General features: G+C 41.9%; 1 protein-coding gene across 1 annotated transcript; it reads left to right on the top strand.

The window, feature by feature from the left end:
• Positions 1 to 16,713: 16,713 nt before the first annotated feature.
• CCN3 (cellular communication network factor 3) lies at positions 16,714 to 24,529 on the top strand. Its single transcript, XM_084230316.1, has 5 exons — positions 16,714 to 16,961; positions 17,062 to 17,284; positions 18,334 to 18,582; positions 19,984 to 20,198; positions 24,043 to 24,529. The coding sequence occupies exons 1-5, from the start codon at positions 16,878 to 16,880 to the stop codon at positions 24,337 to 24,339; spliced, it is 1,068 nt and encodes a 355-aa protein (XP_084086442.1). The 5' UTR covers positions 16,714 to 16,877; the 3' UTR covers positions 24,340 to 24,529.
• The last annotated feature ends 563 nt before the right edge of the window (positions 24,530 to 25,092 follow it).

The raw sequence follows: 25,092 nt of genomic DNA, 5'->3' as shown, positions 1-25,092 counted from the left end.
CAGCACCGGTTCGATCCCCGGCCACTGGGCGAGGGTCCCACATGGCGCGCAGACCTTTCCTGCCGCCCGCTGCTCCCCTCAGCAGTGTCCTTCGGTCCTTCTGCCTGCTCTGCTCCCCGATCTGGCTCTGGTGAATTCTCTCACCCTCCCGCGCTTCTGACCATACCCGGTGCTTGTAAATAAATAAATAAATCTTTAAAAAAAAAGAAAAAGAAAAAGAAAAACCAATGGTGACTCCAGTTTGTAAATAGAGTGCCCCATCTAGACTTCTCAAGGTGCCTCAAAGCCCACCAAACCTCTCCTGCCTCAGGGTCTCCTTGCATGCCATTCTTTCCATATTTTCTTTCTATCCATCAGTCTCTTCACAAACCTACTCATCTTTAATATGTATGGCCTATCCTTTATTGTCATTATCTAATAGCTAATACATAATGTCCCTGAACCATTGTTACCATCATGTCAATTTGCAGATATTATCACTATAAATTTAAGGTTGTTAATCACAACTGGGCTCTCCAGTCTACCTAGAATTATGCCAAGTCTTTCTATCAGTTTCTTTCCTTCTGCAAAAAGACTATACCAGTCTTCTCAAATTTGACCCGACCACCTTTTCTATTCTCAGCAAGCTACCCCATGTACTTCTTCATGAGAAAGTAAAAACCATTAGACAGAAACCTCCTTATATGTACTGTTAACTCTAAGGCCATGCAACGTGGTGGTCTTTAGAATCTTATTTTGTCATAAAACTCTCCCCTGAATCTTCTTGAAAAAACTCAAATTGGACCAACCTGGTTCATATACTTAAGATACATTAAGAGCTTAAAACAGAAAGTAAAAAATTAAAAACTCAGTTTTTCATGCTTTCTTTTTAATGGAAGAGTTGTACAAATGTAAGAGAGTCCCCATTACTATCTACCACCTTATGTACAGGGAATAGATGCATAGAAGCCAGCATGCATAGAAGACAATGAAAGTTTAGAAACACAAATGAAAGAATACAAATAAGTTACTGCACAAATTTCCTAAGACTTTCCATTTCTTGGTTCCAGGCACTCTCTAAATCTGTTACATGCCTTCATTTCCTTGGAGGCATCCCTGTAATTTTATAATTAGTTCTGCTAGTTTGGGTTGATTTCTGTTACTTCTACCAAAAATTATAAATATAAAGCATTTACTTTATAATTGTTTCTGAAAAAATTTCTCCTTCCCTCATCTCCACTGCCAAGTCTGGTTCAAGTCATCATCATCTTTTAGTTGAAACACGATGACCTCCTAACTGGTTTTTCTACATGCCCTCCTGCTCCAGTCAAGTCTCCTGTTGGATCATTTGTAGATCATTTAATTCCACTACTTAACAAGGTTTTAATGGCTTCCCTTTGCTAATAAGCAAAAATTTAACATAAACTACATAGGTGCAATGTTATCTAGCTCCTAATTACACAACAGCCTCATTTTACAACAATAGTCCCATTGCTCATTGCCCTTCAACAGACCCTGGAACTCACCAAGCAGACCCTGCTTGGATCTTTTGTCGTTGTGTTCTCTCTCCCTGACGTATCCTCCCACTCTTTCCACAGGTTAAGTTCACTCATCCTTCAGATGTTTCCTTAAATGATACCTAAACTTACAATAGTTTTCATTTTTCAAAAATCTGTCTTCCCTTAATTAGACTGTAAGTTTAATAGCTTGGTGACTATTTTTTCACCATAGTTGTATTTACAGAGTTTGGCACATGGTAGAAAATTAATAAATAATTGCCAGATGAAGGTATGAGTGAAGTACTGGATTAGCTACCTATTTACAAAGGAATCTCAAAATGAGACAGTATTGTAGATACCATAAGATGAATGAAATACTAGAATGCTTCTTCGATATGAAGTCTGAAGGAAAAGAAACATTGATACACAATTCAAAGCACAGAGCCCAATATTTTAATAGTGCATCTAAGAAGAAAAAAGAAGAAAACTCTTTGCCTTCCAATGAAGAAAAATATGACTTGTCTCAGTAATATCTTCTCTAAAAGATACATGACAATGAATTAGCATCTATAAATTTCTAAGAGACAACAATCTGCAATTGACTATCTAATAGACCATGTAGTATAGTGGTTATATATATAGGCTTTGAAACAAACTGCTTGGGTTTACCTAAGTTTTTTGCTTCAGTTATACCATCTTCAAAATGGGAATAATAGTAAGTACTATCTCACAAAAAAATGAAATGAGTTAGTATATAGTTAAATTTGAAACAGTTCTACTTATACTATTATCTAAAATGAAAATTTTGTTACCCAAGAGTTCTGTGTCCAGTCAATTTGTACTTCAACTGCAAAGGATTTCTTAGTGTGCAAAGGCCCCTCAGTAAATACACAGCTCACCTATCCCTCTTGCAAAACTAAGATGAATAGAAGTAAAGAATGCAAAAAACAATAGGCATAAAGGCATAAAAGAATTAGTCTTCATAGAAGTATCATTAAACACGTTTAAATATTTTAAATATGATTATATTAATGCAAAGGTCAAGGTTTACTCTTATTATACATATATTATTATAATTCCATAAACAAAATTTAGGAGTAGAAAAAGATTTATTTCCAACCTCATTAGGGAAAAGCAATATTCATTTGGTCATAAACAATTAACATAAAATATATTTCCATTTAAAAACAACGGATTTTTTTTTAAGATTTATTTATTTATACATACAAGAACTGGGGTACAGGCCAGAGATGCAGGGAGTGAGAGGATTCACCAGAGACAGAGTGGGGAACAGAACAGGCAGATCTACTGAAATACACTGCTGAGGGGAGCAGCGGGAGAGTCAGGAGAGGTCTGTTGTGCCATATGAGTCACCTCCCTGGCTGGGGATCAAACTTGTGCTGCAGTGGCTGCAAATAGCTTCATAGTGCTGTGTCTTAACCCCTTGCACCACCAGGGAGCCCCAAAAAACTATGAATTCTTTTTTTTTAAAGATTTTTTTAAAAGATTTATTTATGTATGCATATAAGAGCTGGGGTACAGGCCAGAGGTGCGGGGGGGAGTGGTAAGAGGATTCACCAGAGATAGCATGGGGAACAAAACAGGCAGACTGACTGAAACACACTGCTGAGGAGAGCAGGAGGATCAACAGGAAAGGTCTGCTGCATCATGTGGGCTGCTCCCTGGCTGGGGATTGAACTTGTGCTTCAGAGGCCACGGATTGTTCCATAGTGCTGTGCTTAACCCCTTGAGCCACCAGGGAGGCCCCAACAATGAATTCTTAATATGTTAGAAAAGTCGCAAACACAGAAAGGATACAAATACATGAATTTTTATAAAACATATCAATATATTCCTTTGACATAAGTAAATACATGAAGGATTATTGATCAAAAGAGTCTAATAATATAAATTAATATTGTTAGTAAGTGCATATACATATGTACAATATTATAATCATACAAAGAAAACTTTTTCAAATGCTATGAAACATTTATAAGAATCACAGTAACCTCTTTCACACTTTGTAGAAATCCCCAGGCAAAATAAACCTTTAATACAAGTGAAAGAGAAGACTTCTACAATTTATTTTTATAAGCTAACCTCAAATCCTGCAAATATTAAAAAGGAAAACTATAAACCCATTTTATTTATGAATATAAACACACATATCCTAAGTAAAACAAATAAATTAACTTAGCAATATACACCATAATAAACTTGACCTTTTCAAAAACACAAGGATGACTTAATATTAAGAAATCTATTATATAAGATACAAGAAGTTCAAAGAAAAAATATTAATTTCTGCATATTTACATAATAGAATGTCAAAAAACATTCAATAAAACTAAAACATTAATGATTTTGAAAGTTTTCTTCAAACCAATAGTTAACAAGACCTTTATTGGTAAGATGCTGCAGAAATTATCATGACAGTCAGAGAGAAGAGGAAGACATCACAATTATCCCAACAAGTAGAATTCTTTTAGCAGAGCAATTTTAACAAGTAAAAGGAATATTTCTATGAGAAAAGTGTTAATCTCACGAAAGAGCTTGAAGAAGAATTAAATAATACTGTGTTCTTGGGTGGGGAAGAAAGCAACTAAAACAATAAAAGTAGTTAACATTTTTTGAGTGCTTCCCGTAAGTCAAACTCTCTTAAACAGTTATAAGTATTACCTCATTTAATCCTCATAAAAATCCCTTGAGGCAATTCAATAATTATTTCCATTTTTGAAATGAGTAAACACTTTTTTGAAGTACACACAAAATATTCATCAAGATAGATCATATTTTGAGCCTTTAAGCAAATCTTGCCAATTTTGGAAGAATTGAAATTATACAAAGTATGTTCTGTGACCATAATAGAATTAAGCTACAAATAAATAACAGAACGCTATCTGGAAAATCCCCAAACATTTCAAAATTAAACAGCACACTTCTAAATAACTCATAGGTCAAAGCAGAAGTCACATGAAAAATTAGAAGATATTTTGAACTGAATCAAAATGAAAGCACAACCAATCAAAATGTGTGGGATTCAGCTAAACTAGTGCTTAGAGGAAAATACATAGCATTAAATGGTTATTTTAGAAAACAAGAAACATTTTAAATAAAAGACTTAAACTTCCTTAGAAAACTATAAGTTGGGGCCTCCCTGTTGGTGCAGTCGGTTGAGCACCGCACTGTGAAGCTGTCCGCAGCCTCTGCAGCGCGAGTTCGATCCTGGCCAGCCGCCGAGGGCCCCACATGGTGCGCAGACCTCTCCTGTTTTGCCTGCTGCTCCCCTCAGCAGTGTATTTCATCAGTCTGCCTGTTCTGTTCCCCGCTCTGTGTCTGGTGGATCCTCTCACCCTCCTGTACATCTGGCCTGTACCCCGGTTCTTGTATAAAAATAAATAACTCTTCGGGCCTCCCCGGTGGCGCAGTGGTTGAGCGCTGGGTTGCGAAGCTGCCGGCGACCTCTGCGGCGCCGGTTCGATCCACGGCTGCTCCCCAGTCACCGGAGGAGGGTCCCACATGGCGCGCAGACCTCTCCTGCCACCCGCTGCTCCCCTCAGCAGTGTACTTCGGTCCTTCTGCCTGCTCTGCTCCCCGCTCTGGCTCTGGTGAATTCTCTCACCCTCCCGCGCTTCTGACTGTACCCAGTGCATGTATAAACAAAAACAAACAAACAAATAAATAAATAAACATGCCTCTATTAAAAAAAAAAAAGATTAAAAAAAAAAATAAAAAAAAAAAATAAATAACTCTTTAAAAAAAAAAGGAAACTATAAGTTGAAGACCAAATGAAACCCAAAATTAGTGGGGAGAATAATAAGGAACAAAAAACAATAAAGTCAAAAACAAAATAAAACAAAAAGAATGGAGAAAATCAAAGAATCCAAAGGTTAGTTTTTTTAAAAATACTAATTAAATTGATAAACTTGTAGCCAGAATGATCAACAAAGAAGGGAACAGAAATGAAAAAAAGCGATATGACCACAAATCTGAGAGACATTAATAGAATAGGGACTATTCTATTACATAAAATTGCCAAATTCCTTGAAAGACACAAGCTTCCAAAACTCACCTAAGAAGAAATAAATAAGTTAGACATCTCTACATCTAATTAAAAAAAAAAGACTGAATTTATAGTTTAAAATCTTTCCACAAAGAAAATTCCAAGTCCAGATGGCGCCCCTGCTAAATCCTACTGAACACAGATGGAAGAAATAATAACAATACTATACAAACTCTTCCAGAAAACAGAGATGGAGTAAACACTTCCAAAGTCCATTTTATGATTTCAGATTTTTCATGACACCAAAACCATAAAAATAATTAAACCAGAGATAAAAGATACCAGCCTTATCTCTCTTGAATTTTACTGTGGAAATCCTCAACAAAAACCGGCAAATTGAATCTACCATAATATATATCATGATTGGATAAATGAAAGCTGATTCAACAATTGAAAATCAGTTTATTGCATTCATCATTGCCTCCCCTCCCTTGCAGAATGTCTCTGATTTATAGTTGCCTGCTAGTTTTTTTATTTATTATTTATTATTATTATTTTATTCTCCACAGGTACATTTTCTTTTTTTAAAGATTATTTACACATACAAGAACTGGGGTACAGGCCAAAGGTGTGGGGGTGAGAGGATTCACCAGAGACAGAGTGGAGCAGAACAGGCAGATTGACTAAAATACACTGCTGAAGGGAGCAGCGCCATGTGGGTAGCTCCCTGGCCAGGGATTAAACTCATGTTGCAGTGGCTGTGGATTGCTTCATAGGTTGCTTCTTAACCCCTTGCACCACCAGGAAGCCCCCCCCCCACGCCCACATTTTCTAAGGCTGAAAGTGAATGAAACACTGAGTGTAATTGAGTTGTTCTGTAAATGACAGTAATGATTATAAAACTTTTGTCAGAAATGTGTGTATTGTATGTAAATTATAATCAATAAATCTGACTTTTATAAAATAAGTATTTGGCATATGAGTTTAATGCATGGATTTTGCAAAAATACACTAAAGTGAAAATGGACTGAAAAGTATCTTAAAAATTGGATCACTGGTTTAGGGCATTTCATATATTCAGTCTACAAGATTTCCAGAAAGAGCGAACAGAGAAGGCGAAAGAAAGGAAATTATCAAATAATACAAGAAAATATCTCTAAGTGAATTCCAAATGCCCAAAGTATATCAACTGGAACAAGGCATATAATAGTACTGATGATAGCTAGCTAGCTAGCTAGCTAGCTAGCTAGCTAGCTAGATAGATAGATAGATAGATAGATAGAGCAAACAAACCATAACTTCATGAAATTTAATGATGTAAAGTTTAAGTTTCTGAAACTCAGAGAGAAAAGACTACATACCAGGTACAAAAGATTATGACACAAAATGTCTCTGAATTTCTGAAGAGCAACATAGGAAGCTGGATAACAACAGAGATATGCCTCCAAAAATGCAGATGTAGTATCATATACCTAGCCAAATTACCAATCAAAATGAAAAGGACCTTTAAATATATAGTCGACAAGAAAAAGTTTATTTTCTTTGCACTCTTTATAAGAAATGTAGTAGTAGAGATACTCTGGAAAAGGCAAAACTAGAGAGAGTAAATTAAAGCAAGGGAGTAAACTAAGGAAAAGTAATGCCTGGGATTTACAAAATAGAAATCCAATTGGCACATCCAATGTGCCAAAGAGACGTCCCAAGGGCCTCCCTGGTGGTGCATGAGGTTAAGCACAGCAGTATGAAGCTATCAGCAGCCTCTGCAGCATGAGTTCAATCCTAGGCCAGGGAGTTGACCCATACGGTACAGCAGGCCTCTCCTGTCTCCTGGTCTGCTCCCCTCAGCAGTGTATTTCAGTAGATTTGCCTGTTCTGCTCCCCACTCAGTCTCTGGTGAATACTCTCACCACCTCCCCGCCACCACACACAAACACCTCTGGCCTATACCCCCATTCTTGTATGCATAATAAATAAAAATAAATGTTTTTTTTTTAAAAAAGCAAAAGTTACCACAATAAAAATAATGTGTTGAAAAATGTATCCATTAGTAAACAGACAGTAAACACTGGAGCAAAAAATTCAGTTGCTTTAGATTTTGTAATATTATTGTAGTTTACATTTCCTTTAAATTATTTTAAAAACTGTTTTAAAAAGAAAATTAATATTGGAGAGAAGTAGAGCTGAAACCTTTTTCCTTATATTTTATGTATCACTTGTTGACATTTTAGAATAAGCACAATTTTACTTCATAAAAATTAACATCAAAAAGTCACAAGATTTTTAGTTAGAAGGTTTAAACCAAAAAGAATAATTTCAATGATTACCTGAATGTAAAAACAGAAAGGGAATATCTATAAATTTGTTGACATAATTTTTAAAAATCCTGTGCAACACAAAAGACAAGCTAGAAAATTAATTAGAATATATACAATACCTATTTGTCTATTTCACCACTGAACCAATCTATTTGGGGGAGAGTTGCATTTTGTAAGAGGAGATCACAGAGGATGAGTAGGGCTACCTCTTCACAGTTAGACCAAAAAGAATCACCTCTTTTAGATGCATATCTGAGATTACCAAAATAAAACTCAACTTTTCACAGTGGAAAAGTCCTATCAGAGGCTTCACAGAGAGATAAAGAGAGTGCAGGATACTGATCAATTAGAATTGGAAATAGGAAGACTCAGGATCTTCAGGGACTACCATCTCCTCCGAGAAAGCCTTATGAGCTGAAGGCGCTCCTCCTTCTGGTCTGGTACAGGGCTTTTCTCCCTTACTTAAAAGCAGGCCTCCTCTTTCACCTGAGAGTCTAACCTTGCCCAGGTGTCCAGATCCCCTCCTTGCTCCACCCCCACTCCTCAGAGTCAGATCTCAGCAAATTTGGAGGAAAGACTACAGAAGAAGGAAGTATAGATTTACAGTTAGTAACATAACTGCCAAGCTTTGGGCAAAGAAGCAGAACTACATTTATGAGGATGGTGACTAACAGTATCCAAATAAGGAGACAGGAAACATCATTTTACATCACGCTGAATTTATGGCTATGAATGAATTTACCAGAGATTCTGGACTGTTCTAGCTTGGGCACTGGGATTGAGTAATGAACACCTGTACTCAGCTGGGCTACACCAAACGAGCTGAAATTTCTCGGTACAAGAGAAAGGAAGAAATTCTAAGAGAGTGAGGATAGGCAGGCAGGCACGGAATTATTACATTAGCACCTACTGACTCCTAACCAAGAAGACACTCCTCTATCACCAAGAAGTTAAAATATTAACTTAGCAGATCACATCAAGTATCTTTAAAATGAAAGAGACTAGAACAGCAACTATCTAAATACGAGGTTTGCAGTAAAGGTGTTTGCTTTATGAAACTCTTGTTCCAATTTTGAAGTTACATGTGTATGGTATAGAATTCTAGAAATGTGGGGGTTGATATATGTATATGTGAACATGCATACACACACACATACACACATACACACACACATATTTTCCCATGGTGCAAAATGCCAACATTTTTTACTGAGCATCATGGTCAAAAATATTTGAAAGCCACTGTCCCAGTTGACTGACAAATGACCTCGCGTTCACAGGCTAGGACCAGCAAGAAGGGATTCTTCTGAAAATTCAGCTCCGTACTTGAGAGTTTTGAAAGACAAAGGGAAAGAGAAGCTTGGGCATCTTGTCCAAGTAGCCTGCGGGAGAGATGACTGGAAGGAAGGAACTTAACCAATTCACAATTAATAATAGGTGAGGAGAACAAAACAGACAGAACTTGGCAACAAGGATGAAAGTGGGTCCCAATGTTGGGTGAAATCATTGATTTCAGTCAACTAGAAGAGAGAGGTGAGCTCCTGGGGGACAGAAGGAATATGTGTGAAGGAAAGGCAATGAATGATCTCCTGTGACCATCAAATTCAGCAGTAAAACCAAATGAAAGAGAATGTGAGTAGAAAGAACCAGTAAAAGCATAAGAGCTTTGGGTCACCCTAAAAAAACATGCCAATTCAAAGTACTGGCTTTCTGGAAATTTATCCCACTATCATACATTCCTGGAAAGCAAACTGATCATCTAAAACTATAAATTACTTAAACTTTTGCTTTGATAATTCTACTCCTATTAATCTCAAAGAAAAAATCAAAGCTATGAGCCAGAAGCAGGAAGAAAGAAAAAAGCCACCTTGACCGCAGGGAGCTATTGCTACCAGCCAGGTTGTGAGTTTCCCCTGCTGTGAATTTCACAGCTTATGAACACCCAATAAGGACTCTCCATGACAAGCCCACTCTCTAATCATGCCTGACAGTTGAAAAACACACTGTGCAGCCGCAAGAGGGGTTGAGCTTTCCACATCCCTCCTTCCTCTGAAATAAAGATTATTAATATAACCAATTGTAATATTTCTTCTGCTTCCTGTCAGCACCCAATCCAGAACAGAACCCAAATTCCTTGAATTGTCCTCAAATCACCTACTCCAAGCCCAAATATTACAGTAAGTTCCTCCTATCTTCTTTATGAGAAGTGCCTTTGTCTCCACGGCTTGGGTTGCAAGTATTATTCACAATGGAGAAAAGAGAAATTAATTCATTGCAATGGATGTCTTAGAGCATTAAGATTAAATTCTCTCAGAATCCCACTGAGAAGAACAGCAGGACTTTCCATGTATCAACTAATTTCACATAACAACCATAACAACAATCCTAGACAGAAAGGACAAATGTTAATCATTTCTATCTTTCAGACAGAGAAAGAAACTGAGGCACAGACTGGCCAAGCACATAGTCTAAGTTCCAAAAACGTGAACCCTGGGAGTCTGTGAGCATTTTATCATGGAAGCTATTTGCCTTTCACCAAAACACAGTCACAGTCTACAGTTATCTCAGCTTAAAACCTGGTATCAGGGGCCTCCCTGGTGGCTCAAGGGGTTAAGAACACACTACAAAGCAATCCACAGCCTCTGCAGCATGAGTTCGATCCCCGGCCAGCCAGGGAGCAACCCATATGGCGAGGCCTCTCCTGTCTTGCCCGCTGCTCCCCTCAGCAGTGTATTTCTGCCTGTTCTGTCCCCCACTCTGTCTCTGGTGAATCCTCTCACCCCCTGAATCTCTGGCCTGTATCCCAGCTCTTGTATGCATAAATAAATAAATCTTTAAAAAAATTAAAAACAAAAACCATTCGAATCCAAAGCACTCTGACCGTCCACAGTCTGTTAGAGCGCCACTGAGGGCAAACCTCTCACCTTCAACCGCCTCTGCATGTACATTTCCTCTCCACTTATTTGAGAGGTAACTCTCCCTCCTTAAACGGCTGCCAACAAAACTGTAATGCTTACATCAGGTCACCTCCTCCTATGACCAAGCAAACATTCCTGAAGAACAATGTTTCTAAATAAAACCCTGATTATGCAATTCCTCATAGATAGGCAGGTAGGTGGATGGATGGATAGAAGGACGGATGGACAGGCAGAGATACGGACAGATGGATATATAGACAGAAAAAATTTAACTCTGTAGTTTGACATTGAGAATTTTCCAAGAGTTGGCTGCTGCAGCTATTTCCCATTACCTTCCTCTGCTCCAGAGAAATTTAGCCACTGTTCATTTCCTGAACCAGTCCCATGCCTTTCCCATCCTCTGCCGTTGCTCCACTGTCTCTGTTCAACCCACATCAGGTTTCAAAATCTTACCCGTTTTATCCAATTCAAGGCAATGTTGGTCTTCAAGGCAATGTGTGGCTTAATGAAAAGACAAACAATGAAGATGAAATGATAGCTTTTCCTACACTCCCTTCCTAGCCTCCACTCCACCCATGTTCTCACAACTAAGAAATTGAATTCATGCTTTTTTGTTTTGTATTTATAGGAATGATCATGTTCTGCCTTATGTGGTAATTATTTTTTACTTTATTTTGCTACTAGCTTATAAAATCACATCTTTTTCATCTTTGACTCCTGCTATACAGTGTAAAACAGTCATCAATAAACAAACTGCATTTTATGATCACCCACCCTGTCCTATACATCCCAGTGGTCAGGCTTCTCCTGAAAGTCTTCATTATTTGCTACTGAGAATTCAGAAATTGAGTGGAAGCAGCTACACAAGTTTATTTAGGCTCTGTGGTACCATTTGTAAAAAGACTTTCTCAAAAAATAATCTAAATATTTTTCTTTCTTCGGGAACAATCATTCGAAGTTTCTTGGGACCATGTCTGTAGCCATCTAACTCCCTTCTCCTTTGTTCACTTGACCACCAGGACTTCTGGCTCAACCACCATCAGCAGGTGTGGAGCGCCCCCGAGAGGCCCTTGGCCACTATGGATCAGTCGGTATACATGTGCTTTTGTCTCTGCCACCAAATCTTGGTCTAAAGAATTCTGGTCTGTGGAACAAAACTGGTTTCACTCTTCCTAGTGGTTCCAAGTCAAAGAGAACTCACAACAAGAACTTCTCAGCCACTTTGTTCCCCTGGGTATGATGTGAGTCCTGATCTGAGGGTGGGGCGTGGAATTGGGGGTGGCAATAGGGAATGTATGTTAGTTTGATAGACGCCACTCCAGTTCACAAAACATTATTCGATGCCTAAAGAGCTTGTTTTCCTCTAAGGAAGTCATTTAGTAGTGGGGGAAATTAATTTACATCTCACATTTCTGCTGAATTTCTAAATGAATGTCTTTTAATTTAACCTCCTGAATCTTTATTCTCTTTAATCAAGCATTAAAAATAATTTTTTAAAATGTGGGCAATAGGAAGATGTGTCCAATGGGAATAGCACAAAACATTCTAGATTAATGTTTCACCTCCCAACACCATTTCTTCTCTGCTCCTCATGGTTTCTGGAAAAGCAAGAAGTCAAGAGATGTGTCAGAAAAGCAAGCGGGTGTGATTGAAATTAGCCACATAACAGCACATCATGTAGGGCTGGCCTGCCTAACATATCCTGGAAATTACCTTGTGTTCTACCAGCTCCCACATGCCCCAGAAGAGGGACAGATGAAGGAAATTCAGACAAGAGCAAAAACATTATTAAGGAGCTGTGAGGTTGATTTATGAGGAACATTACGAAAGCGAAGTACATGTGGCTTGGTTAAACAATGACTGAACAACGAAGCAATGAATGTCTATGAGTCTACAAAGGAGGAGCGGAGAGAGATGGAGTTGTTCTGGAAGTGATAACATCATAGTCACTGTTTCATTTTTAATATGGGGCTCTGAGTTTTATATTCCTCTTGCCAACTGTAGAAGTAAGTGCCAATATATTTTTAATCTCTTATAACAATAAAAAATATTAAACAACAGACCTTTACAAAATTTACCCTTCTAAAATGCAGACTGTTCTTTTAATGTGTTCTTGGTAGGAGTATTGATTGATAAGTAATAAAAATACAAATAAATCAATTCATAGCATCTCTGAGACAGAGAAGTAAAAATTAGTTTCTGGTGCACATCTGTAGTGAGGGAAAGAGAAGAGAGGAAATAAAAAGGGGGAAACTAACAACAGTACTTGCACTTCATTCCACTGTATTAATGGAATCACCATCATGGTTGGCAACCAAGACCAATAGTTATGAAAATTCTCGAACACAGTATCCCCTGGCTTCCCCCAGAGACTTTACTGACTGGAGGCTTATTTAAAACAAGAGAAGATCACCATCTCTAGTCTAACCTTCTAACATTCAGTGCCAGGAAAGTCAACGAGAAGGGACATGTCGGAAACAGATGGGTCATGTGTGAGAGGACCAATTAAGCTTCTACTGATATGGAAGAACAGACAGCCTCCAGCTCCTGCTCACTCATCTTAAGCAGAGCAAGAACAAATGACAAACTGAAAGTGAGGTTTGCAATATCCCAAAAGGCCTCTCCCTGGTGGCACAGGTGGTTGAGCGTTGCACTGTGAAGCTGTCCACAGCCTCTGCAGTGCCAGTTCGATCCCCATCGGTCTCAGAGCAACCCACATGGCTAGCAGACCTCTCCTGTCTCGCCCGCTGCTCCCCTCAGCAGTGTGTTTCATCAGTCTGCTGTTCTGTTCCCCACTCTGTCTCCGGTGAATCCTCTCACCCTCCCTGACCTGTACCCCAGCACTTGTATAAATAAAAAATAAATCTTTAAAAAAAATCTCAAAAGGCCCCAATTGTCCATCTCTGAAGTAGGCACTGGGAGTGCCATGGAGAACATGACTTGCTCCTGTCCTCAAAGATCCTGACAAGAAGACTGACATGGAGGGCCTCCCCGGTGACGCAGTGGTTGAGCTCTGGGTTGCGATGCTGCCCGCAGCCGCTGCAGCGCCGGTTCAATCCCCGGCTGCTCCCCGGCCACCGGAGGAGGGTCCCACATGGCGCGCAGACCTCTCCTGCCGCCCGCTGCTCCCCTCAGCAGTGTACTTCGGTCCTTCTGCCTGCTCTGCTCCCCGCTCTGGCTCTGGTGAATTCTCTTACCCTCCCGCGCTTCTGACTGTACCCAGTGCTTGCATAAATAAATAAATAAATCTTTAATTAAAAAAAAAAAAAGAAGACTGACATGGAAACACATATCATAATAATTCAATGAGTTGGAAACATGTATCATAGTAATTCAATGAGTTAAGAGAATAGAAAAGCAAAGGGTAGCGGGCCTACACAAAGGACCAAATCTACCCCATCATGAGAATTCAAGCGATGTCCTGGAATCAGCAAAGTACATAACCTGATCCAACCATCATCAGATGGCTTCACTCTCAAATTTCAATTGCTGACTATGGAGATTCTTACACAGGAACACTTACAGCAGGTCCTTCCTCCCCGCTACCACGATGTGCTAATCCCCATATGTCACCTTTCTTATCTCCTTCAACTGGCCCAGGATGAGCTCATCATCCAACTCCTTGCTTAGAACTTTCCAAATTGAACACAAGGGAATGGGGCATTTTCTCTGTGGTGATAAGGTCATAGAGAATGTATATACATAGTTAGGGAGAAATTAAGGATGGCACGTCCCTTGCCTGGAAGAAGCTGGTCTTTGGTGGGTCACGCTAAACCTGGCACCCAGGAAAACTATGAAGATAGAGAAATGGAAACCTGGTGGCTCCCTGGTCCTGCTCCTAGTTGCCTCTGAGACCTCACAGAGACATTCCCCTTCTGTTGCTACATGAAAAACCACAGCAGGGCCTCCCTGGTGGTGCAAGGGGCTAAGCACAGCACTATGAAGCTATCAGCAGCCACTGAAGCACAAGTTCGATCTCTGGCTGGCCAGGGAGCTACCCACATGGCACAGCAGACCTCTCCTATCTTGCCCACTGCTCCCCAGTGTATTTCAGTCAATCTGCCTGTTCTGCTCCCTGCTCTGTCTCTGGCGAAACCTCTCACCCCCTGCACCTCTGGCTTACACCCTAGCTCTAGTATGCATAAATAAATAAATCTTTAAATAAAAAAGAAAACACAACATCCTTTCCTTGAAGTCCTCTTGCCAAAACTAGTTCCGGCTTGGTTTCTATAACTTGAGATCAAGAAGTCTTAGTAGCAACTCACATCAGCCATGATTTCTTCAGTCTCAACTTTGTCTTAAAGTTACATTTAAGAGTTTGTCTGACAGCCATGCTGCCATTTTCTCCTTGTTTAATCTATTCACACCTAGAAAAACCATGGCCAATATTCTTACCTCCCCATTAGCTGTGCTGCTAGCTCTACATCTCAGCTTCCCAAAGCCAGCTCTGATTTCAAAGTACATCAATGCTGTCTAACAAGAGCACTCACCAGAAAATCCCACTGAGTCCATCAAGGGTGGGACCCAGGAACCTATACTTTTAAATATAGGCTTAAGTTTATTCTGATGGAAGGCTCACTAGGCCAGACAACCCATTTTCTCATATCTAGGTGAATGTGCAAGATATGGCACAAGCTGTTCAAGTCTCTCACACAACTTTGAATACTGCTCAGTCCGGTTTTGCTCAAGGAAATCAGAATTACTAAAAGCTTGGAAGTCCATGCAAGCCATTCCAAGCTGCTCAGAGAACAGTCCTGAAGGGACTTTGAAATGACCTCATGGAGGGCAGGGTGGGGGTGGGGGAGCCAGGGCAGGCCTGGTCCCTTCCACCAGTTGCCTTTGATTTTTTTCATACTGGAAGTGGATGAGGTCAAGGCAATTTGTTTCTTTTTAAGGTCTAGAGTTACATCACAGGCCCATATAATTTTTCTTATAAAGTCTCCTTCCAACATAACTATCCTCCAAGGAACTGGGTCTAGTTATCCCAGAGGGAGGCAGCAACAGTGCTGGAGTGCAGGAGAGGGAGAATTGCTTTTAAATCCATCAAGCAGTGTCACCTCTGGAACAGTCCAGTTCTTGTCCTCATGAGAGATGACAAGCGGTTTTTGAAAGCAGATGCCAGGAAGGAGAGGGGTTTGATTTGCTGCGGGGTGAGCCAAGAAATGCAAATACCTGCCTTGCTGTTTCCTTCCTTCCCTGAGACCCCACCTAATAACCTCCCAAAGGTGCTTGGATGCTGGCAGGTCTTGCATGACGTCAGGCCAGATACAACAGGTGTTTCAAGACTTTGCTCTTCCTGGAAGCAGGTTTATACGCACCTCGGGCTCCTGTGCTGAAAATTGTATTATTTTTATTTCTACTAAACCTGTGACATCTGGAGCTGAAGAATCAGTAGAATTTGAAACGATTAGTGAACTTACTCTGCATTCGGCACATCGCATCCTCCATCCCAGCACGGCGATTTTTTCCACAGCCTCCCCCAGTGGACCCCCCTTTTCTCTCTAGGTTTTTCCCTCGCTCCCCTCCGCCTCTCTACACACATTCAGAGAGTGCCCTAAACGGTGACAAACTTGCATGTGCTTCCCTTATGACCGCATCCCTGGGCTTCCAGCCAAGCCCCCACAGATGGCCCCAAACTGCAGGCATCCCGTTAGGAGAGCCCCGGTGTTCGCAGCCCGACTTGGAAGGGCCAGGGCGGAGAATCCGTGAGGAGTGGCGGTGTCTTCCTCCTGGGGGAAGGCAAAGCAGCTTCCAGGAGGAAACGGGCGTTTCCTTCCCACGCGCTCAGAACGCCCCGAGTCCTGGCCTCCGCGCTCCACCCAGCCCCTCCCGGCGCCCTGGGAAAAGCCGGTCGCCACACACAGGCACACGCAGGCCCCTGCGCCGCGCCCTAAGGAGAGCTGCACCCCAGGCCAATTGCTATGGCAACCCCGGGGCTCATTCCGTTCCCCACCCAGGCGATCCCCCCTCCTCCCTGCGCTGCAGCCAACCGGCTTGTGCGCGTCCCTGGAGCGCGCTATAAAACCTGCGCCGGTGCCTCTGGGCGGGAGCGCGGAGCAAGCCTGGAGCGAGGCAGGCGACAGTTGCCAATCTTTACAGAGGAGTAAGTCCCGTTTAAAAAAAAAAAAAAAAAAAAAAAACGGGAGGAAAACGCCTGAGCATGCAGAGTGCAAAGACCATGAGTCTCTGTCTGCCCAAGCAGTGCCTTTGCCTGGCCTTCCTGCTCCTCCACCTCCTGGGACAGGTAAGGCCCCCAGGTGCCCCGGTTCCTTTGTTTCCCGGGTTGTTCCACCTTCGACAGTCTCTGGTGAAGGGTTTCTTTTTCTTGTCTCGTCGGTCTCCAGGTCGCTGGGACCGGGCATTGTCCCATTCCGTGCCCCAGCTCCTGCCCGGAGGCACCGCGCTGCGACCCGGGGGTGAGCGTGGTGAGGGACCGCTGCTCCTGCTGTCTGGTGTGCGCTCGCCTGCGCGGCGAGAGCTGCTCAGAGATGCGTCCGTGCCAGGAGAGCAGCGGCCTCTTCTGTGACCACAGCGCCGACCCCAGCAACCAAACTGGCATCTGCATGGGTAATCCTGCCCCTCTCCCCGTGACCTCGCCTGCAGCTAGCTGGAGCATCCCCAGCTTCTCCTTTTCCTCCCTCTTCCCAGAGGGTGATGAGATGATGATGTAGGTGATGTTTATGGAGCGCTTACTGTGCCTCAGGCACCATCAGGGTTGCCTGAGGTTTTGGGGAGCTCCAAACAGCCAGAGAGGGAAGGTGCTCCCACCCGCAGGTGAGAAACTTCCATCACTTGCCTCCCTAGATAAGAATGTGGATGGACAGGGAGACAGCAGAGTTAAGGCTGGTGAAGTCATTTCTTTTGGACATTTCTAGGGGGCACAGGTGGGGATGATGGAAGTTTTGCCTCCTCGCAAGCTCACAGTACCCCCAATTGCAACCCAGCAGGTCTGTTTGCACACCTGTAATTGTCCAATTACCGCCAATGCAATTGGTCTCCTGGGGTGACTATGTAAGCCCTGTCTGGGCTGTGAGTAAAATGAAATGCAGGCAACCAGCCAGTTCAAGCTGGTGAAACGCAATGAATCAGGGGTCAATTTCCCACCTAGCGCACCACTTGCTGGAGGCTGTCCCTGCTTGGCTGGATAAGAGGGCTTGGAATAGCTTTACTTTCTTCTCTGAGCTAGCGATGATTTCCTGTTGGCACGCCGGGGAATTCTAACGCCCTCCCCATTTGACCAGTCAATCTATTTGAAGAATAAGAAGTTTCCTTGTTTTTCTTTTTAATTCTAAAGTGCTGAGTAGAAGAACTTAAGGTTCTGGCAAAATGGCTTAATCATTGGGAACAACAGCTGTGAAGCGTCAGAAGTGTCACTCGACAGCTATGCCCTGAGTGACAGGACTGGGTGGTCTCAAAGTTTTCTTCTCCAGCTGGAGTCCTCCCTGAGGACACCGCTCTCTTGAGAAGGAGAAGAAACCCAATTGCCTCGACTAGAAAAAAAAAATGACAGGACTTCGAGCACCTGCTGCAAATCTTATAGAGCCTCTCCATGTATGGTGTTCTTATTTCTCTCTCCCCCGCCCCGTCCCTCTCTCCCCGCTTCCCCAACATTCTAGCCATAGAAGGAGACAACTGTGTGTTCGCTGGGGTCATTTACCGAAGCGGAGAGACCTTCCAGCCCAACTGCCAGTTCCAGTGCACCTGCCAAGACGGCCAGGTAGCCTGCGTGCCCCGCTGTGACGAGGATGTGCTGATGCCAGGTCCCGAGTGCCCGGCCCCCAGAAAAGTCAAGGTGCCCGGCGAGTGCTGTGAAAAGTGGGTCTGTGACACGAATGACACATTACAGGACTTCCTGACTCTTCCAGGTGAGAAACTCGAAGGTGACCGTGGAACAGGAGAAAGCCAGGCAGGAAGCAGGTGTGTCTGTTCGGATTTGCCATGAGACGCTTGTCTCAGTTTCTGGCCATTCGGTGGTGGATTCCACATTCCCCACTGAGATCAGACACATCACGAGTTTGAATCCCAGCCAACTTAGAGACGTCTGCACGGTTTTTCCTTACGAGACCTTGCCAGGCTCTTTTCAGCACTAGGGCTGCTTTTGTCTTGTTACATGGCCCTTTTTATATTTAGTGTGTTTCACTGGACCCTTAGTAGCTTGACAAAGATGAAAAGTTAAAAAAGCCATTTTTTGCTGGATGCTGTTATCTACCTGTGTGGTCTCGAGCCCAGTCTTTCTAAAGAGGCTTACTTTACCTGTGAGCAAGTGCCATGGGAAATTGTCACCTTTCCAGACACTATAGGGAGGATCTTTGTTTTTGGTTTTGTTTTATTTTATATAAGAAAAAAATTGTTGGAGTTTTTTTCTGAGGGGGGAGATGGGAACAAAACTTAACAGCCAGTAGAGAATATTGAAGCCATTATCAGTCAGATTATTTATAACAGCAATATGCTAAGCTTCATGATTTTTCAGATGCCAGAATATTATAAGCCATGCCTTACAGCTAGGAAAAACTGCCATGTGGCAGAGATGAGCTCCACATCCTGCATTTTAAGTGTCGATACAGAATTTTTCCTAAGCAAAGGGCCTATATCCCTTAACCCAAACACCCAGTCCCGCCTCCTGGAGGCACAGTATTGCTTTCATCATCATCCTTATGTTAGCCCTACTTACTCATCCCTTAGAATTTTATCATGATCCCATTTCTGTGCAAAATCACATCCTGAAACTTTTGGTTTCTGGAATGGTTGTTGATGCTAAACTGTTCTATATTCTGACATCCACTAAGCTTCTTAAAGACAGGTTGGACAGTTACATTTTTTTTAAACATTTATTTATTCATGCATACAAGAACCAGGTAATAAGCCAGATGTGCGGGAGGGTGAGAGGATTCACCAGAGACAGAGCAGGGAACAGAATAGGCAGCAGACTGACTGAAATACTCTGCTGAGGGGAGCAGCGGGCGAGACAGAAGAGGTCTGCCCCACCATGTGGGTATCTCCCAAGCCGCCGGGATTGAACTCACACTGCAGAGGCCACGGACAGCTCACAGCACTGCGCTCAACTGCCTGCGCACCAGGGAGGCCCGACAGTAACATTTCTTAAGAGCCTGCAGTGTGCTACCTGATCCAATCCTCTCTCCTGAAAGCACCTGAGTTTAGTAGATACAGAATTGAATGAGCCCCTCTTTTTCATGATGCTTGCAAAGCATCACTTCGTAATCCCCGTATTTTATTCAGTAATACTGTCTTTATGTCAACCTCCATAGCCTACAGGTCAGAAGCCACTGTAGGAGTGGCCGTCTCTGATTCGAGTGTCAACTGCATTGAACAGACCACAGAGTGGAGCGCGTGCTCCCGGAGCTGCGGCATGGGGGTGTCCACGCGGGTGACCAACAAGAACCAGCAGTGTGAGATGGCCAAGCAGACCCGGCTGTGCATGGTGCGGCCCTGCGGGCAAGAGCACAGACCACCACGAGATAAGGTAGGAGAGCCTGGAGGTGCCTTCCCTCACAGAGGAGGGCCCCTGCTTCCTGGGGCCTGTGCTGTGGAGGGTCACTGTGATACTGCCAGGCCCAGAGGTAAGCTCTACCTGGACATTCAGGGAAAAGGCAGAGAGATTCCTGCAGGGAGTGAGTTTACCTCTTTTTTTTAAGATTTATTTTATTTATTTTTGCATACAAGAGCTGGAGTGTATAGGCCAGAGGTGTGGGGAGGGGAGAGGAGAGGATTCACCAGAGACAGTGTGAGGAGCAGAACAGGCCAGTTGAAATACACTGCTGAGGGGAGCAGCAGAGGAGACAGGAGAGGTCTGCTGCGCCATGTGGGTCAGCTCCCTGGCTGAGGATTGAACTTGTGCTGCACTGGCTGTGGATAGCTTCGTAGTGCTGACACTTATCCTTGTGCTACCAGGGAAACCCCTACCTTCTTTTTTAAATCCCCCTCCAAGAAGCTCAATAGTTCCACCAGTAAAGAGACTGGAAGGGTAATATAATAATTTCCTCAACTGAGAAAGATCTAGCAAATCTCATTCTGTTCCTGAAGAAAACTAGGAATAGCTACATGGTTGTTAAAGCATAGTTGATTTGGGAGAGGTCATTTCTGGCCTCAGCTTTCGCCTCTCTTTAGGTTGTCTGGAGAAAGCAACACTCTGCCTTACTCACTTACTCCTCAGTTCCCAACATTCTACCTAGTATATGCCGTGTGCTGGATAAACAATTGATGAATCAATGAATCAGTATCTGGGAATTATTTTCAATATTTTTAAAAGCCTAGTGGGAACAGTACACTTGCCAGCATAAGGTGGTGTGTGCCAAATAAAATAGCACATTTCTTTCCTTTTTTGCTAGAATTATATCAACTTGGTGTGGTAACACTGAGTACAAGATAAGCAGATCAGAAGCTCTGATTGGTCCCTAATGACATCACAGGCTTGTTCCCAGAGTCATAGACCTAACAAAGTAATATCCAGGTTGAGCTATTACATGGACCCTTGTACAAACCTGTGGCCAAAATAGAACAGTCCCTTGCAATGAATGACTTATATATCCCCTCAATGAGGCAAGATCATCTCCTGTTTCATGCAAGTCCTGAGCCAGACAGCTTGACTTTCAGTCCTGGCTCCCCAGGTGAACTAGCTGCGTGATCTGGGACAATGCCTCATAAGCCTCAATCCTGCCTCCAAATAGTGGATCCAATGGCTTTCTCTAGCACAGAGTTGTCATATGATTAAACAGAATGAATTTACAAAGTGCTCTGTAAACATCAGACATCATTAAAGTTCCTATTTATTTGTAAAATTAAAGTCTTTAGTGTTTAGTGCATTAGTTACAAACACTGCTACTTAGCTATATGACTTTTTGAGATCCATCCTAACTTTATGTTTCTTCCATCAATTTAGAAAGAACACCTTGAAACACCTTATCCCTAAAAGTGTATGCTAGAAGCCACATCTCTTGACTTTGGGGAATTCTTCCATATGTGTAAGACAGTCATGCAAGTTTTCTTGTAAGAATCATGCAATCTTTCTCTCACTTTCACACACACACACACATACTCACATACACTGTACATGTGCACACACACACAGATATTGCTGACTATTTTGTAGATGTTGGCAATATACATTAAATATTACAAACAAATGAAAAAGGATATGAGCCCTAGTCATAGTGAACTTGAGGAATTCCAGGCAGATTAGGTCTTTATCATCAATGACAGAAAGTCATGACTTCTAATGAGTACAATTTATAGTGACTATTATGATTCCACAAAGACCTTGAAAACTAGCATTAGAATGATTCTAATTCTGATTTTAGTTATTTCAAGCACTCTTTTACAGGTCTTTCCTCCTCCTGTGTAAATAACTATTCTAGCCTCAGAATGTGGCAGACTTCAATCACACTGCTTCATTTCTACCCTATTGATAAAATTTTCCCATAAATCACTTCTGTGTAATGTATTGTCTGGTTAGAGTTGATTCTTCCAGATATTCCCCCAACATAGTGAAGCTAAGTCACTCCAGACGTCTGCATGATGTGTTGGGATATACACTTGTGATGATACGAACCTCAGGGTCTCTCCTAAGTAAAGCCAGTTTCCAGAATGAACAAGAAAAAAGTTACCTATAACCATTATTGGAGAGCTAAAGCTAGATCGATCCATAAATAAACAAGAAGAAACAAGGAATCCTTAAATATTGTCAAGGACACACTAACTTTCATTTAAGTAAGGCTCATGTCATGCCCCTGAAATTTTGCTTCTTCTGTTCTATTACCAAAATTTGTGTTTATTCTTATAATTTGATGATATTTATTTATAGTATGTGTGTGTGTGCATGCGCACGTATTCCAGAAAGTAGGGAAATATTAGCATACTATTAACATTACTTCCTTCTCACCAAGAAGTTCTTTATTGTGAGACAGTGCTTCTCAAAGTGTGGTCCCAAAGACCAACAGCATGAGCTATAAACATGTTAAAAGGCAGATTCCTGGGGCCCAGATCAGATTCGCTGAATCTGAAACTCTGGGTATAAGGCCCAGCATTCTATGTATCAACACACCCTCTAGGTGATTCTGATACACACGAAGTTTGAGAGCCATTGCTTTCAGATAATTCCAAATCTCATCATTCTGCAAGCTGTATCTAAGACGGTAAAGAGCAGTGAATTATGACAAATTAGTAGGTGGAGAAATCTAAGTGGGAAATAAATATATGGCCAATTCTGTATTGGTGTTCCTCATCAACCATTACTAATGGAATATTGAGTAAATTCTCCACTTATTTGGCTTTGATGGAAAATAATCTTACATTCCATTCAAATTCCCCAAGGTCACAGTACAATAGAAAGAATGGACTTTGCATAAGATAAATTCCATGTCTAATTATTTCCAGCTCACTTTGGCCCTATGCGACTCCATTTATTGATCTACAAAACTTGGGCAATCACTCCTGTGAATAATTGTTCTTTTTATGAGTTTATGTCGTTAGTATGGTTAAGTGAATTAAGGTCTGAAAAATATTTGAAATATTAGTATTTGCAATGATGCCAGAGGTATTCCCTTCCTCTTTATAACATCTAAGAAAGCATCTAGATAAAAACAATAACAAAACTTGTTACCCTGACTTGAATTAAAAAATAGGTCTCTTTATTACCCATCTGTTTTCATCCTCATGCTTATCACAAGATAGTTGTGTCTGATGAGGCACAGTATCAACATTCTAGATGGGAAGAGTATGAATGCATAACCAATACAAAACTGCATCTGTCTCTCTGAAGGGAAAAGGATTTCCAGGAATCCCTTGGCTTGTGTATCACTGGTCAGAACTTTGTTAAAAGGCCATTAAACCTCTTAGATATTCTGGGGAAGCAACTGCTTTTATTATTTTATTTTAAGATTTATTTCTTTATGCATACAAAAGCTGGGGTGCAGGATAGAGATGCAGAGGGGTGAGAGGATTCACCAGAGTCAGAGTGGGGAGAAGAACAGGCAGACTGACTGAAATACACTGCTGAGGCGGGGGCAGCGGGTGAGACATGAGAGGTCTGCTGTGTCATGTGGGCCACCTCCCTGACTGGGGATCAAACTCATGCTGCAGTGGCTGCAGATAGTTTCATAGGGCTGAGACTTAACCTCTTGCACCACCAGGAAGGCCCAGCAACTACTTTTAGCTGACCACTTACCCAAATGAAATGAATGTCCCCTTAGCAAAGAAGAAAGAGCAATAGGTATAAGGAGGCAATTAGCAGGTTACTCCCTACCAGTAAATAAAAGTTGCTCCAAGGAATGGTAGCCATTCCATGCATCACTCTTTTACTTCTTTCGTAGAAAGGAAAAAAGTGCCTCCGCACCACGAAGTCACTCAAAGCCATCCACCTGCACTTTGAGAACTGCACGAGCCTGGAAACCTACAAGCCCAGGTTCTGTGGCGTCTGCAGTGACGGCCGCTGCTGCACCCCCCACAACACCAGAACCATGGATGTGGACTTCCGGTGCGCCCCAGGAGAGCTCGTCAGGAAGTCAGTGATGTCCATCCGGACCTGCACTTGTCACTCTAATTGTCCTCAAAACAATGAAGCCTTCCTCCAGGACCTGAAGCCAAACACCAGCAGAGGGGGCATGTAATCTGTCCCCCTCCGAGAAGCACAGCTACAGAAGCAAATGGTCACTTGGCATGACCACCATCATATGAATAGTCAAAAATTGCCAAGAATTATTCTTTCACCCCAAGCCCTATGTATTTTCTGTGGTCATATGAGGTCAGTTATATGTGTCTTTTTTTTTTTTTTAAATGAAAGATAAGATTAACTGTAAACTTGGAATCAAAGTAAGCTCAGGATTTGTCTTTGGAATGACTAACTTGTCTGGGACATTTGCTACAAAATAAGATGGCTATGCATTAAAAAAATCAGATAGAAATTGTATGTTGTAGACTGCATTACATTGCACTCATTTTGTCATCCATTAGTGCAATTTTAAGAAAATGTCACTGGAAGGAATGACATAGTGAAGTCCATGATCATTCAAAACATGCCATCATGCAAGTATTTTGAGATTTGACTGGAGGGCTCTCTGCTGAGCTCTCTTATGAAATAGCTCAACCCTTAAATTCCAAGTCCAGGGTTTGAGGAAACATAGAGCTCTTCATCTTCAAATCCAGAGACTATTGGTTTCCTGTTTAATTGTACAGTAGGAAACGTGCTGTATCTACAGTATACGATGATTGTGAATTAAATGAACGCTGCCATAACATGCTCCGTTTCAGATAAATGAACTCCTTTCTTCCAGTAGAAAGCAGCTAACAGAAAACTCCCCCTAACACAGAGATGATGGGGCCTGACCAGCCTCCTACATTGCCTGCTTGAGTCCACTAGGGGC

Source organism: Talpa europaea, assembly GCF_964194135.1.
Source record: "Talpa europaea genome assembly, chromosome: 3".
Taxonomy (NCBI): Eukaryota; Metazoa; Chordata; class Mammalia; order Eulipotyphla; family Talpidae; genus Talpa; species Talpa europaea.
This window is presented reverse-complemented; position numbering and strand designations above follow the sequence as displayed.